The following is a 15,847-nucleotide window of genomic DNA, read 5'->3' on the forward strand; positions in this document are numbered from 1 at the left end:
TTGGTTGCTGAAGCCGGTATCTGACTGTGCGATCCTCATCCCTGGGATAGCATCTATGTTGGCCCAAGACGTTGTTGCTAACGCCTTGAAGATCAGCCAAGGAGGGATACTATCCCCAACCGCATTAGCACACCCAAGTTGTGTGCAAGACTCACGGTTCGAGGGATCAACAACTTCATAGCGTTGTGACCGCGTGGTGCGGACCACGAGGACTTGGATCCGTTCTCGAAGGCATCCGATGCGAATACCGCACTCGTCTTCATTCCAACACTCTGAAGGACCGATATCGTGGTCACAGATAACTTCCTGAAGGTTGGAGAAGAACTTCTTGATGTCTTTGACGTCAGAAACTTCAAATGCTTTGCGTGCCTTATCTATGCCCTTGAGGAATGACTTCCTGAGCTCGAGATGACGACCACGGAAGTCTGAGTACCAGGACTTTGACATATGATCTTTCTCGATGCCTCTAGAATGCAGGAATTGTAATGCAGTCTCTTCAATTTGTGACTTTTCTGCTGCAAAGCCGGATCTTTCCCACCAGATGATGTACGCAACCAGGGCGGATTCTTCAGAGGCTGTCAGAAGCGGCGGACGGCCGGGAGGCTTCGGAGGAACATAAGATGATGATGACCTCTTAGCAGCACGTCTAACGGCCTCTCTATTCTCGTCAATTTGGTCTGCAACAGCGCGCAATGAGGGTGGTGATGCAGCAGCTTTGGCGGCACTTCGTGTGTTATACGGCGTATTTGGATTGAGTGCAGCGAGCACCCGTCGTGTCAGATCGGCCCGATCTTTATCTGACGGGTTCCTCAGAGGCTGTTTTACTATAGGAATGCCGCGTCTGCGAGGCATCTTGTGGTTGCGCGTGGTAGATCTGAAAAGACGAAAATTTGGTGTGATTTTGGGCTGCGGTTGATGAAGGTCAGGCAGGATTTAGTGACACATAGTTTCCCGGCTGACACAGGGTTTCCGGACCAACCTCGGGACGAGGTTGGTAGGCGGCTTGCCCCACAATGCCAACGGGTAGATGAACGTGGCTTGGAAATCGTCAGCGGCTGGCGTCCGAACAGTCCGGATATGCTTATAGACGGACGCCAATGCACCGGTAACTCGATACGCTGACATCGTGGTCGTGGACACGTGATCGCGCGACAGCACTACGCGTCCAAGGGAGCGTCAGGCTACAGCGAAGGACTTAGTGAACCAGTGAGCAACCGGCGGATTCAAAGAGGGCGACTATCTGAGCCCGTCAGCGTGATGAGCCGTAATTTTTCCCTTTGACTCGCACCTTTGGGCCGAGATTTTCGAGAGTCCTGAGTTTGGCAGCGCCAAGCTCATCGATGGACGAGACGGTCGATGAATGAGGCGCCACCAGCCAGTTCTGCAGCGACAGCTCACTCACCAATGGCGGCGGTGACGTACGATGGCGTCGAGAGCGCCGAGGGGGGTAACATCTTCAAAGACGTCAAGTTCTGGGTGGCGACGCGAGTTCCAACGAGGAAATCGATCCTCGAGATGGTTACGGTAGGTCACCCCCTTGATAGAACCATTCACGCTGATTCTGACGATTTTACAGAATAATGGTGGGACGGTTGTGCCTTTGGAGAAGAATGCAGACATTCTCATTGCGGACCACGCAAGGAAAGACGTCCCCGCGGGGTCCTACTCGTGGAAGTTTATCACTGAGTCTGTGGAGAACGGCATCATTCAGATCAAGGACCGATATCGCATCGGGCGTGACCCAGATCTTCCCAGGCCGGCAGGCGGAGGTGTTCGTGGTACGAAATCGACCCGAACGCCGTTCACTACTGACGATGACGCGGCGCTTGCCAAGTGGGTGCTCGCTCACACGGTTGACCGCACGGGAAACAAGATCTTCCAGGAGTTTGAGAGCATTGTAAGTTTTGTTTTGAACGTAGGGGTTGCCATGCTGACTAGTTTAGAACCCCCGACATACTTGGCAGTCATGGCGGAATCGCTTCGTCAAGACTCTCCAGCTACTCCCAATAGACCAATTGCAAAAGATTGCTGCTTCGGCCCCAGAAGAGGAATCGAATAGTGCTGAAGGCCAAGCCGAAGCGACTGCAACTGCAACTGTCCCGACCCAACCACAGGAGACTGTCAAGGAAATTTCTCATCGGTCTGTTGAGAAGAACTCCCCGCCACGATCTGAAACGGCACAGCCGGCCGAACCAATTCTCGAGCCTATTCAGACTGAGAATGACACCCACCATGGTGACGAACAAGATCCTGATCTTTCGGACACAGAAGACAGCACAATAAAACATGAATTTTACAAAGACCTGAGTCAGTTTGTATCTGCTGACGGACTCGAAATTAAGCTGCGACATTCGATTGACGACAAGATAATCGAACTTTGGGATCTCGCCAAAGCAGTCAGTGAGAAGCTGAGAGGGCCCTTAGAGGACCTGGAAGAAGAAGACTGGGCCGAAATCGCCATGGATATGGGGCTCCAGGCTGATGAGACTACAATTGCTCAATTGCAACAATGCTTTGACGAAAACCTAGCCGACTTCTTGGACGCTATGGGGAGCTTCGACGGAGTAGAGGATGAGGATGAGGATGAGGATGAATTTAGAGAGCATGATCCGAGTCCTCTTCTTGCTCGTGCATATAATGCACTGGAAGAGCCCGACTTTGAGGATTTGTCAGAGCAACACTGGCCAGAGGCACCACTGTCTCATGACGCCCCTGAAGAGCTGCCACCAAGCTATGTGAGATCATCGCCGCCGGTCGGGGCGAAGCGGTCTCTTGGCCAGCGGCCACTCTCTTCGTCGGGGCCTTCGACCAAGCGACCACGGTACAACACGAAACTGGAGATTCCTTCAACCCCAGACATAGAAGTCGCGGCGGGTCGAAAAGTCCCCTCAGCCCAATACTTCTCCCCTAGCATTCGAAAGAGCCTGTCACGGCAAGATTATGTGGATGCCAGCGAGACTTCGCGGCAGCTCTCACCTTTCCACGTTGCGCAGAAAGACCACCCGCTGGAGGAGGATGGAGACGAGGGCGAAATCCAGATGCTCGAGGTATTGAAGCCAATGGTGGTGCAGCCACAGTCTCCCCTACTTGGCACACAAGAAACCTTGATTAACGACACAACACCATCTCAGCAACTGCGCACAGAAACGTTGAACTCTAGTCCTATCCCTTTCCGCCTAAGCAAGACTCGCCAGACCAAGAAGACAGGCCTGGAAAGATCTGGTTCTCAACCCAAACATAAATCAACGGCTGGTTCAAATCAACATCAAGAAGGCAGCTCAAAAGAGCTATCCATTCCTACAGAAGAGCCCCCATCTACCGCCAAAAAGGAACTCAAACCTGCCCCACGACGATCTCTCCCCTCCTCATTCAACTCCAATTCCCGCCCAAAACCTCCTGCCGCACCAACGCCAGCTCCAGCACCAGCTCCAGCCCCAACCAAGGCACCGCGCCCGCGGCCTCTGCCTTCCGATTCCAAACCTCGCGATATTGACGAATGGATCAAACACTACGAGTCCGCCGGCTTTCCTCGCTCCATCGTAATCGAGGGCCTTAAGCGTACTACCTTTACACCTGGCGGCCTTGCCAGCCTGGTCATGCAGAGCCTCCAGGATGGCAACGACGTACCCTCCCACCACGAGGGCATCTGGACAGATCGCGACGATACCGACCTCAAACTAATTGCTTCTGTCGACCTCAGCCGTGAGCCTTCTGGTCCGGTCGATGAGCGCCGCTATCGCCATGTCCGCAAGGCGTCTGATCGGCTTGCTAAGAAGCACGGCCTAGCGAGGATGGGGCTTAGAAAGAGCTTTCTTGATGCGCAGGTTCCAGATAAACCATGATCAGGGGTCAAGGGTCTTATTTGCTGGCTCATCTTGACACCCTGATCTGGGGCTGATTGTGACCCAACGGCCAATTCGCTTTGCTTTTATTGCCCCGAGTTTGATTAGATGGGGTTTGGTGTATTACTAAGGTCGTATGGCATGGAGTGGAGTTCTCATTTGTTGCTTCCAGAATACCCAGAACCAGTTCATTGTCCATGTTTCGAATTGGAACAATTTCCATTTGTTAAGTATTGCTATTAAGGCTTGACTCCCGAATACATGATCCGGCTTTAGGCCTGTCGCTTTTTAATCTGCTGATCAAAGAGATTCGCTGTCCAGGACGGTGCTTGAAAACAAGTCCAAGCATATTTCCCATGCAACCCAACCGACCCAAGTCTCCCAGCGTATCCCAGTGAAGTTGTTGAAGCCCGAGAAAGATAAAAGTCGAAAGTGACAGCCCAAAACGCCCCTGAGATCCACCAACATATCCCGTCACCCAATTCGATCCGAACGCAATATGATGCTCTGAGATGTTGCCTTACTGAAAACTGGTATGAATAAATCGAAGATATCCGCCATTGGTAGCATCGCTTTGGTAATCCGCAGGCTCGTTCGCGCCGAAGGTTGTATTAAGCGTTGTCTGTCTTGGACGGGATGGTGGAAAAAAGATGCCGGTGTACAGGCTTGCGCTTGAAACAACACAGCCTATTAATTCTCCTGTGAAATTGTGAGAAATATAAACCAAGTAGCACCTTTGACACATACCGACACCAACAAGCCATAGATTACGCCCGATTGACGGTTCGAGACCGTAAGATCCCATGACGAGAGATGCGACCGGGAAGAGGACGTACGGCCACAGCCCAGAGAACCCAAAGCCGCGAAAGAATGAGTTTCTAAAGGCTGAAGCTGATACAGTGGCAGCGTCGAGGGTGTCCAGAATTTGTGTGGTCTTTTGCTGCGCTTGTTCTAGCCGTCCTTCATGCTTGTCGAACTTTACAAGCAAATGATCAGCAAGTCCCTCAAGCCTTTCCATTCCCTTCAATACGTTAGCGACAATCTACTTGGTTTTTTTGTATTAACTTACTGCTTCGAGCTTGGCTTGATTCTGAATCATCTCTCCTGTTTGGATTTGCGTTGCTTCCTGGCTTGTATTAACACCCACAGTATTTTCTCAGGATCTGGACTTACCATCTGATTCTGCAACGAAAGAGAAGATGAAACGGTCGCAGCCAGGACAGTCATCAAGGTCTCAATCTCCTGATTTGCATTTTGGGTGGCAGTTTCCAGAGCGATTTCGTGTGCTGCAGCAACCTCCGCCGTTGCATCCATGGTTGTGCGTAGCAATACTGCCAGAATCCTCTGCAGACCTCTCGCGTCCTCAAGCCCTCCTTTGACCATCTTACTCGATTCCTAATTGCATTAGAGCTTTGAAACAACTTGGAAAGTTTGAATTACCATTGCAGTACGGTGCAGTTGGCCTTGTATGACTTCATCCACCATACTAAGCCCCGTTTTGATCTCGTTAACTTGGGTTGCAAAAGTGTCAACGGAACCGGCTGTTTCATGGAACGCGCGATTAAGTGATCGTAACCGCTCCTCCAGCTCATCTTCAATTTGAGTTGTGAGTTTCTCGAGAATTTTGGTCACCCGCTGATACACATGGATGCTTTGTGCTACAAGGGAATTGTCAGCTTGGCAGTTCCATCACTAGGTAAGGGGCGCTAACTTTTTTCATTGTCCGCACGAGCTGCTTCGCAAAACCTCAAGGTCTTATGGCGGTAGCTCACCCAGGTATTCCAAGCAGAGTCCGACTGGGCCAGACCCTCAAGGCAGTCGTCAATCTCAGGCGTCGAAACGTGAAGTTGTGGCTGGGTGGAGATGGGGAGCGCAGCCAGAGTAGCCTCGCGAAATAGGGAGCAGGTAGGAGGGATCACAAAGCTTCCCCTCTCCAGGTCACATATGGCAAGACTTGCCGCGTACGAGTCCACAAAGTCCCTTGCCGCTCTTCCACTGTCCATGTGGACCGTCGCCTCATCTTGGCCGTCCAGCAGGTGGCAGTTGTTGACCAGTAAACGCGCAGCAATTCGGTGGCAGAGGGGCTCAGACTCTAACTCCTGAAGCTCATTTAGTGCGACGGTGTGTATGTTGGAGAGTCGGTTCTCGTTGCGGACTCCTTGCGATGGGGTGTAGCTGGTGGGATCCTGGTGCACGGCTTTGCTTCCTTCTAATCATCGTTAGGGCTTCTGTCGCACATTCGACGTTTCACACTCACCATGATTGCGCTGCTTCAAGCCCTACGAGAAGCCTTGGGTATCATTCGGGAAGAAGCCGAGAGCAAGAATACCCAGAGGGGGAAAGCTGAGTATCGATGGCCGCATTGTGCCTCCGGCACACCGAGGATGGAATGCAAGTCTGAAGCAGGTGGCCGACTCACCGAGTCGAGGTGCCTGTGGGTTGATGCTCGACTTTCCGATTAACTCCTCAAAGGAGTTTCAGAGGGGTAGAATGAGGGGGAAACTTGGAGACGGAGGAAGTGGGATGTCCGAGTGAAGATTGACGCGGGAAGGAACGGGGGGGAAGGCGCGGGTGTGCTCGGGAAGCGCATGCTCAACCGAAACGGCTACCCACATGCATAAAACGGAAATACCGAATACTTCTTCTCTCGCCCACCGCTTTTGGGTCTGTGATTCAATGCCAAAGGGAGCAATCTATCTAGAACTCTGAGAGACATGGGAATGCAAACGTCCGCGGGCTGGGCTTATGAATGGCAACCCGACAGCGATCGGCAAGGCCCGATCGCGATTATTGGAGGCGGAACGAGCGACAGGCACTACCTACGATACGTGTACCGAGTGTTTTCAAAATCAATTCAAGTTTGTAAACGAAGGTGATGTTGTCAAACGCGAGAGGATTGCGGGTCTACGAGAGACCAGCCAAACGCAACAGTGATCGACCATGATGATAAACAAATTTCCGGGTAACATAATACTAATCGTACAAACACGCTCAATCACAGACCAAAGAGCTCGACGAGGATGGTGCTTGGCTCAATGCTCACATCCTCCCCAGTAGCCATAAACGAAAAAGGGTATGCTTCTAGTGACTCTGTCGATGTTGATGATGGCCCGGCAGCCTCGGTTTCCGAAGCAGCTGTCGTCTCAATTGTGGTGAAATCCTTTGTGACGGGGACCTCAGTCTCATCTGTCCCAGTCGGCGATGCAGATGTCTGTATACCCCCCGCGGGCATTGTGACTTTCTTAATGCAATCGTTCCAATTCGTCAACTCCCTCATTTCATTTCTAGAGACGCAGGCCGTTTCTCCCCAATGCAGTAAAACGAACACCGATTCAGCCTTATCAGAATGGGTCACTCCTCTGAACGAATCATCGGGGCCTATAAATCACAGCAGGCTAAATTTCCGTCGAAGGCACCGGATCCTTGACACCGTCGTTGGACCCATGTTCTCAATAGGGTCACCATTGCGATGGGACACCCCTACCAAACCTATAATTAGACCCAAACTGGAGATCCATCCAAGGGCTGATTTGTCTGATTGGCAAGTTAAATATCTGTGCGCAACCCTAGATCCAGTGTCCATCCCAAATCGAGGGTGTGACGGATCGTGGTTATTTCGTTCGTATTTATTGCAAGCCCTCATCCTAGCAAGACCTTTACGGTCACTGACCCCGGAACCGAGAGAACAAATCAATGTGTAGTCATTAGAACGAGTCAACTTTGGGGCCTGAGGCTATCACGAGACACTGGGGACTCTTGGTTGCAGCTACCGAAGAGAGATTATTCCCAATTCAAACAAGCTAACTACTACTCACACTTCCTTACACTCCCAAAAATAGGCCCATGATCTAATAGGGTAGAGCCTTTTATTACAGGTCGGGCAAATACCATTCGTCTTCTCCTGGGATGTACTCTTCGTACAAGGCCGCCGGTGGATCGTTAGTTTCACGCTCGATGCTCAGTCCTAGTCTGGGGGTTAGCAATCAACAGCTCTAGCGGAGAGTTCAAGCATCTCTAGACCCTCAATGAGCTTTTTCAAAGTCACTCTAGCCTCCTCAACCCTCCCCCGCATCGCGGGAGTGGTATTCACATCGGATAAACTATCAATCTTGCGACAGGCCATCGCCCGATGACTCTCCTTGGAAAGAAGGGTGTCTTGCGTGGTGTACAGGATGAACATTGCGTGATTGTGCACGTGTTGTACTACCTCAATGGGGGATCTTCGTGATTCGTGAGATAGATTGTGAATCGCCAATAGAGTCAGTTTCGTTGAGAAGACGAGAAGGAAACGAATCTTTGAGAATCGGGAGAGAAGCTGGGGAGATGGCGGCAACAAATAAGGATGCAATCTGGAGAGCGCGTGACTGCTATGTACTCTGGGCTGTGAGAACGTCTTCTCAGCTGACACTCAGCCCAACCAGAAGGTGCATTGCAATGAATGCAGTCTTCCAGGTGTACACATGTCAGCCAACAGCTGTGGGTGTGAATGAAGCCTCATCAATGATGCAAACGACGCCGCATGTCACAGGAACATTTTAACATATTTTCTCCAATTCAGCATTGACTGACTGTCTGACTACGGTATATTCATATCGTGTACAGCCATAGGAATGACCGTGTTTCCGAGTCAGGATAGGTGCATATGCTTGACAGCAGGGCCTGCAGCTGACCACTGACGTACTTAATAACGCGGAATGCCGGCAGCATGCATGGCCTTTGCTCCTACTCAGTCTTACTTTATTTTCACTTGATATCAATTCGGAGACTGTTGGAGTGAACAAGACGACTGAGTAGCCCGGTGTGTGCCCCATTGCCAATTCTGTCACCTATTTCAGGGTCGCTAGCGCCACGCGGCGTGGAGATAGGTTTCCGGGTGCGACGAAGCGCATGACGATGGCTTGGCTACTGGGGCCATTCACAGATAACGGCGAGTAGAGTGGTCCGAAGAGCGATGCGGTAGTACAGTATGTTCACTCGTCAATAGCGAATCTGCAACTCTGCTCTAGCAGCTCCAAGTACCTAGCCAACGCAGAAGCATATCACCCACAGGGCCAATGGAAGAGAGCAGGGAGGTCGTGCATAGTGTTCAGCTAGGGTCAAGTTTGTGATCTGTCACCCGCGTGGGCGTTGCTAATCGTTCACCAGCAAGAAACGACAAGTCTCAGTCAGACTCGCTGCCACTAGCCGACTCGAATACGACGAAGCCATGCGCCGCCAGCATCCAATCATGGGATCCAACAGTTACTACGGGTCATCGTTGGAGATTCGGCCTGTCAAACGACCCGAGATTGGCGACGCCATCTTGGCCGCTGCTCCCCGGGCTAGAACTTGGGGTAGGACCCCTCCAACGACCGCTGGGTTGGTCGCACGATGGGAACAGAGATACACAAACGGAGCGGTGAGATTCGCGCGAGGACGGACGCCAATGTTGCCGTAAAAAGAATATTGGTGTTGTACGGGCTGCCATCTTGGGTATGCGGTGTCGGGTTGGTGGATGGGATCCAGTGGTCTGCTCCAATCCTTCGGCCATCACCATGAGAGGTTTTCTCCCCGTCACCCAGGCGGCAGGCACTGCAGTCGACTCGAGGTTCTCACGCGACCAGCCTAACTGTCGCTACCCACCTACCAAAAATCCACCACCTGGCAGACCTCTCGGTGTCCCAACCGGCAGCAATTGCTACATATGGGAATATGGGACGAAAAGATTGCCCTGCCCGGCACCGCCTAGGGCGAATACCGCCCTGTGCTCACCATTTGTCGGCTCCGTGTACACACTTGACGACCCGCTCGCGCGCAGGGTTCCGCTCATGGCGCTTCCTTGCCGAGAGGCGGGAGGTGGAGAACAAATCGTACGAGCCTTTACACACCAAAGCGCTCTCGACGAGGCGTGCCAGGCCTGTGCCAGCCTCTGAAAGGCCCCAAGCGTCCTGGGCTTTTGGCCACTCGCCAGTGGTTCGCTAGAGACCGCCGAGGAGCGGTGACAGGATACAGACTGGCTCACAGAACGAGGGGGGGTTGCCCTGAGCATTAGTCTCGGCCACGAACTGCAGCCGTGCGCCGTGGGCGTCGTGCGCTGCAGCCTCTGCAGGACATCATCGTCTCCGCGGGGCAGGGGTCCCCTCATCTCGCCCAACGAGAAGAGTACATTTGATGAGTTAGGGCAATGCAGGTTTGGCGCCCCCATGAGAGGCATCCGGTACTCGGGGACGCAGGCCGGCTGTGGTTGGTAGCGATTCACCGGTTTGTCAGGGGCCGTGGCTCACTACATACAGTACGGCTTCGTTCGACCACGCTCTGGTGTTGAGTATCGCACACTTTGTGTCCTCAACCACACAGCATCAGTCCTCGGCCGGCCGCGCGTGCTGTTATTAGACAGCCCCCCAAGCGCCGTGCAGGAAAAGAAGCGCATAGTGTCAGAGACCAACTGGCCGTGATTGACGGAGGAACCACAGCGGGAATCATCGGGCCACATGGCGGGCCACAGATCTGAAGCACAGCGGCGGTTATCAATCAATCACTCTGGAAAGGTAATTATCTGGAATATTGATGGAAATTCCCCCGTCGTCTTGATGGCAGAGGAAACTCACCTCAAACATAGACCTGTCACGAAGAGCCTTTATCCAGAACTAGAAGACCTCACGACAAGACCGAGAGTGCTATTGACACAAACAAACATGTGTACGCAGGTGGATAAGCAGTGGATATGCGGCCATATCGGATACTACCAGATTCGATGGTGCGACAAGGCACTTAACGGGTGCAAGGGCACATCCGCAGCTCATGATATTATCCAGGTCGCCGAGAAATGCGACGACTGCATCCGAAAGGATACTCTCCCACCCCCGTTGGATATGAAGTGAGGCGTAGGAAGTTACAGAACGCATCGCCAAGGGGATGCAGGGAACACACCATAGAGCAACCTCAACCATACGGCGACTTCGATTTTATGCGCCGGTCAGCAACGTTTTTGACCGGTGAGTTTGAGCTATCGTTACAACAAGTATATTACCAACATAATTACCACTGTATTAACAGACAAAATTGAGAAGTTACAGTACAAACAGCCATGGGCAACAGCAACCTGGCAAGGAGATCATAGAAGTGAAAATAAGAATATAACGGCAGCGTCCCGGGGAGCCGCATGCCCACTAGCCTCCCCATTTCCTCGACTGGTACGAGGCTCCACTCCCGATCCCTTGGTACAATGCCCTCGTTCGCACTAGGGAGTGCGAAACGGCGACGTATAGGGGGGCCGGGAAATCAGTCATCGGATGGCAGGAAATCACTGTCGCCCTGCTGGCCCTTCCGTGTGTACAAGGCGTTGTTGGACCTGGTGTGGTAGTGTCCTGCGAGGAAGCAGGGGCAGGCCGAGCTGAACTCCTTGCAACCGTTGCAGAGTCTGCCCACCTTGCCAGGCCAGTCCCAGTCTTCCTTGCATCCTTCTGCAAAGACCCTGCTGCACATGCTAGAGGCCTCGGCGCGGTTCTCGTCGTTGCCTCTGCTCAACTCGCCAAAGGCGTACCAGCAGTCGCCAAATCGGCATTCGTTGTAGTTGGGCACGGGGGCTTTGGTGATCTCGGGGTTTTTGGTCTTTGTCGTCATTGTCTTTGTAGACTTTGTCGTACTTTTGGGTTCCCCGGATGTCTTTGTTAGCTTAGGCTCAGGCTCATGAGTGGCCGATGGAGCGGCATCGCCAGAGCCTCGAGCTTTGACACAATACCACGTATCGGCGAGGATCTTCGTAGTGCAGCATTGTTCGCCACCGATGGCAGGGTTGATACGGAAGAACTCGTACCAGTCGAGCTGAGCCGAAGCAATGATGGAGTTGCAGTCTTCTCCTGCAATGGCGAGGTGGAACTGCTCACAAGCGGGAAAGGCTGGCTGGAGCATTGGACTTGGGATGTTGATGGGGTTGGCTACTGCCTTGACCAGGGACAAGGTGTTGGTGAGCAAAGCGGAAGCCGCAAACAGTCGAACGGAGGGTATCATCTCTAGGGATTATTTGAATTTAAATATGTCTGAACTTTGGTCGATTGGCGACGTAGAAAAGATGCTCGAGAGCGTGTTATCGACATGTTGAAGTTCGGATCGCATGCTCTTTATATCTTGAGCAAGAGGGCTCAATTCATCACAGTTACGCTTGATATCTAATCTTCCAAGTTTCGAGATCCGTTAATGGTAGTCAATAGCAGCTATTGATCCCCAATTGCGGACGAGGTTTAGTGTTGAGACATGAGAAGGACCGTCACGGCAAAGACGAAGACATGGTTCAGTTGCTTTGACTGACCAAGACTAGTTCAAAGGGCTAGCAAGACAGACAAAGAGCAAAGAGCTGAATCTCTTAGCGCATGCTTTGAGTAGTTGAGAAGATCATTGGCCCCCTTGTCCAGGAATAGATCTAGAAACGTCGATCAGCGCCGATGGGTCCAGACCAGCCAGAATCCTGGGGTCAGGCGGGAATAAACACAATTGTACATGACGAAAGGCACGGGGTCGCAGTTCGTTGGAGACGCAGACGCAGACGCAGACGCAGGATGCGCGCGCGCACACAAGCAAACACGCAGGCGGAGCGCAGCCACGGTCTCACTTTTCAGCTGGTGGCGGTCTGAACAGACAACAGAGCGCATGGCGAACATGGAAGAGTTGAGACAACAAATCCACTTTTGGCCACATGGGAAGAGAAACAAAAAGTCGAGAACCTGGACGCCAGCCAACCGCGTGCGGGACACTGAGACAACAACGGCGAATCGGGTCCACTGGCCACTGGGGCAGTAGTGTGAGTGGGAATAGGCGTGGGAATGGGCGGCGCGGATTGGGCTTCTTATTCGGCTCGCAATGGGGGCGGGACGAGGCTGACGGCTTCCAGGCCTTCTAGACTGGCGCCGTTGCCAAGCGCCCGAGGGAAGCGGCCCCAGTGACAGGCGAGTGGGCAGGGCCTACAGGGTTCTACAGGGTCTAGCGGCCTGTAACTTGGTGAGAAACAGGGCATGGAAGTACCCGACAGCGTCCAGCACAGCATCCAGTGCATCCACACAGCATCCATTACAGCGCTGGACAAGGGCGGCTGAAGCCCAGGCAAAACCCGACAGGGCCTCGCCGCCAAACGGACCGGGGCAGAAGCGGGTGAAGGGCAGCCCCCCCGGCCATGTGTGCGCGAGCCAATAGGCGGCGGCCTTGGGTCTGCATCGTACAATTCTCAGAGAGCTCGTTGATCATACGATGTCTACATCTGGTGGATAAGTCTCTGCGACGCCAGGGTTCAGGGCCCCCGGGGCGACGGGCAGCCATGTCCAAAGTCACGCCATTGCGGCCGACAAACATCACGACCTCTTCGTCTTCCCGGCAGTGAAGGAAGCCCCCCGTACGCCGCCCTGTTTGGTTGTCTCTCCCGCCGCTTCTCTGCTGGGCCTCTGCGTCTCTGCGTCTCTCGCAACCCCAAACATCCCTCCCACACCTGAGCAACAACAGAAACGGGGCTCTCCAGCGCCCTCCGGTGCCCTCAATCCAATCCTGCCGAACTCGACACGCACGCACACACAAGTGGACAGGCCGCTTTTCACCTTGCGAGCCCAGTTGCCGCCACTGAATCCCTCCCTGCCGCCCTGCCGCACCCCCGCGTCTTGTCCTGCCTCCTGCCTCCTGCGAATTGGCGAGCCGCATCCTGGCCTATCGTCCTATCGACTGATATTCTGCAAAATCTTTCACCCTGCGATTCTTTGGTGAGGCCAACCTCATCAAATTCCTCCGCTGCCAATCCTCCGCCTGGGCCGTTGCCGCCATCGTCGCCCGTCGCCGTCGCCGTCGCCGTCGCCGTCGCCGCTTCCGCCATTTTCCGTCTCGCGACCCAAGTTAAGCTCATCCTCTAGATCTGGCATCAATCTTAACGACACCCCACCTCGCTGTGTCGTCTCCAGTCTTCCGTTTCCAGTCTCCGGTTCTCCAACTTCCAACTTCCCAACATCCATCAGCAAACCGTCAGCGTCAGCGCCGTCGACAAATCTCTCTCCATCGCCCCAGTTGCGCTTGCGGGACTCCCACTTCCACCACCGCACCCGGCGACCATCGGCTTGCCTCCCGCGCACCTCCGCGTTGACCTTAACAACGCCTCAACGCCCTCATCGCCGTCACGACGCCCCTTTCGATCCACTCGAGCCCTCTCCCGAATGAGCCTGTTGGTCCGCTGAGACAATCACGCCCCGCCGCGACCCTCTCTCGTCGCCCTCGCCGTCTTGCACGAATTGAGCTCGCGTGAGCCTTCTCCGGGCCGCTGACACGAGATCCCCCCGTCTCTGACCACATTCGGCCTCCGTGGCCTGGGGATGCCGTGTTAGCGATGGATCCTAATCTTCTCAGTTTCTTTTCGGTGCCAAACAATCAAACACTGAACCCGGTGGACCAGAATGCCGAATCGTCGGCCGGCGCCGTCCCCCAACAGCAACCAGATCCCGCATCATGGCGACCAACGGGGTTAGACGCCAACATTGGCCTCTCCGACCGGACCTCTGCGCCGTCGGGAGCCACCATCCCGACATACGATAACACCTCGACTGCCCCGTCCGACATCTCATTTACACAAGCCCCCATGCCGTCGCCTTACACCCAGCACAAAACATCCCTACCTACGAGGGGACACCCACGAAGCCACCAACACCAACGGAAAAAAGATGCGCATGAAAGGAAGCGCACCAAGGTTGACACCGAATCCGCTTTAGAGTCGCTAGACTACTGGATTCAATTTGACGATGAAGAAGCCGACAGAATGGGAAGTTTTGAGATTGACTTTTCCAAGCGTTATGACATGACGAATCAGACCAGGTTTGCATTCCTCCCGGCTATTTCAGAATTCGACTAATTGATACTTCGAGACCCGCATATGCGACATCAACGACGCCAGGACTCGGAACAGGCCTTTACGCCTCCGCGCCCGCTTTCAAGGGTGCCGACTTCCTCGACGACAACGCCCTCGATAATGCGCTGTCCGACGATGAAGAGGGCTTTGACTCCATTAATCTAGAGGAGCACTTGGCCAAAATTGAGACCATGCCACCACCAGAAGTGCCCCCTCGAGAGGGCCTTTATTCTACCCCACTGAGTTGGGAGAGGCCAGAACCCGGTCTGCGAATGGACCAGCCTTTCGGAGTTGGTGAAAGCCCCGGAAGTATGGGAGGCATGGGAGGCATGGGAGGCATGGGAATGGGGGGCTATCAACAGACGATGCCCGGCGTTGGCAACCAAGTTAATCAGGTTCTGAGCAACGACGAGCAGCGGCGCCTCCTGGCCATTGCCATGAATACTGGCCGAACACCGGCGAGTTTCATGCCCCCTAGTGGATTTGGCCTCGGGTTTGGCGCTGGCTTGGGAACTGGCTTGCCCCCAGAGTTCAACGCCAGCATCGACTCCATTCTTGGCGTTGGGGATCACAGCCAAAACCAGACTCCAACACCAGCCGACAGCTCCAAGGCTCTGGGCGCGGAAATCAAGCGTGAGACCTCCTCCAATGACGGCTCCACGGCTTTGAGCTCCTCTGGGGTCCATCACTCCATGTCAGACAAGGGCAAGGACAAGCTCAAGGCTGGGGATCGGACAGCTCATAACGACATTGAGCGAAAATACAGAACAAACCTCAAGGACAAAATTGCAGAGCTACGCGACGCCGTGCCGGCTTTGATGTCCATACCTGAGGATGGAGAAGACGACGGAGAGTCGTCTTCAAATCCACAAAGAGCCCCCAAAGTGAGCAAGGTCAGTCAAAGACCGCCCATCTACGGGCAATGGCCGTTCTTTTCGTTCTCGATGACTGACAACTTTTCCAGGGGACTGTTTTAACAAAGGCCACCGAATACATCCAATACCTGGAACGTCGCAACAAGTCCATTTTGAAGGAGCACCAGGAGCTCGCCCGGCGACTTCAGGCGTTTGAGCAGCTGCTCAGTGCTTCGGCCCGACAGCCATTCCTGATGCCCAACCACAGCCGAACCCTCTTCGACCCGAGAGGGTTCTGCTAG

General features: G+C 53.7%; 6 protein-coding genes across 6 annotated transcripts; 2 read left to right on the plus strand and 4 right to left on the minus strand.

Annotated features, from left to right (window-relative positions):
- Positions 1–1,404: 1,404 nt before the first annotated feature.
- On the plus strand, positions 1,405–3,842 carry BGZ61DRAFT_476034 (TRF2-interacting telomeric protein/Rap1 C terminal domain-containing protein; the record flags this gene model as incomplete). Its single annotated transcript, XM_046248764.1, has 3 exons — positions 1,405–1,524; positions 1,577–1,897; positions 1,944–3,842. 3 exons carry the CDS (start codon positions 1,405–1,407, stop codon positions 3,840–3,842), a joined length of 2,340 nt encoding a protein of 779 aa, XP_046106973.1.
- Positions 3,843–4,213: 371 nt separating this feature from the next.
- On the minus strand, positions 4,214–6,102 carry BGZ61DRAFT_572420 (uncharacterized protein; the record flags this gene model as incomplete). The annotated part of the gene is made up of 7 exons (XM_046256099.1): positions 4,214–4,541; positions 4,590–4,863; positions 4,912–4,968; positions 5,016–5,237; positions 5,283–5,500; positions 5,554–6,028; positions 6,100–6,102. 7 exons carry the CDS (start codon positions 6,100–6,102, stop codon positions 4,363–4,365), a joined length of 1,428 nt encoding a protein of 475 aa, XP_046106974.1. The 3' UTR covers positions 4,214–4,362.
- Positions 6,103–7,368: 1,266 nt separating this feature from the next.
- Positions 7,369–8,349, minus strand: BGZ61DRAFT_448055 (uncharacterized protein). Its single transcript, XM_046245429.1, has one exon. The coding sequence runs from the start codon at positions 8,020–8,022 to the stop codon at positions 7,819–7,821; it is 204 nt and encodes a 67-aa protein (XP_046106975.1). The 5' UTR covers positions 8,023–8,349; the 3' UTR covers positions 7,369–7,818.
- A 1,033-nt stretch (positions 8,350–9,382) lies between these two features.
- Positions 9,383–10,174, minus strand: BGZ61DRAFT_200334 (uncharacterized protein). Its single transcript, XM_046237905.1, has one exon. The coding sequence runs from the start codon at positions 10,033–10,035 to the stop codon at positions 9,520–9,522; it is 516 nt and encodes a 171-aa protein (XP_046106976.1). The 5' UTR covers positions 10,036–10,174; the 3' UTR covers positions 9,383–9,519.
- Positions 10,175–11,102: 928 nt separating this feature from the next.
- Positions 11,103–11,831, minus strand: BGZ61DRAFT_476037 (uncharacterized protein; the record flags this gene model as incomplete). The annotated part of the gene is made up of 1 exon (XM_046248765.1): positions 11,103–11,831. The coding sequence occupies one exon, from the start codon at positions 11,829–11,831 to the stop codon at positions 11,103–11,105; it is 729 nt and encodes a 242-aa protein (XP_046106977.1).
- A 2,344-nt stretch (positions 11,832–14,175) lies between these two features.
- Positions 14,176–15,847, plus strand: BGZ61DRAFT_476038 (helix-loop-helix DNA-binding domain-containing protein; the record flags this gene model as incomplete). Its single annotated transcript, XM_046248766.1, has 3 exons — positions 14,176–14,657; positions 14,708–15,584; positions 15,656–15,847. 3 exons carry the CDS (start codon positions 14,176–14,178, stop codon positions 15,845–15,847), a joined length of 1,551 nt encoding a protein of 516 aa, XP_046106978.1.

This window comes from Ilyonectria robusta (assembly GCF_021365365.1).
Source record: "Ilyonectria robusta strain PMI_751 chromosome Unknown BGZ61scaffold_6, whole genome shotgun sequence".
NCBI lineage: Eukaryota > Fungi > Ascomycota > Sordariomycetes > Hypocreales > Nectriaceae > Ilyonectria > Ilyonectria robusta.

Coding starts and splice junctions, on each gene's coding strand:
- BGZ61DRAFT_200334 (XM_046237905.1), bottom strand. CDS start 10,035: ATGCCTCTCATGGGGGCGCCAAACCTGCATTGCCCTAACTCATCAAAT.
- BGZ61DRAFT_448055 (XM_046245429.1), bottom strand. CDS start 8,022: ATGTTCATCCTGTACACCACGCAAGACACCCTTCTTTCCAAGGAGAGT.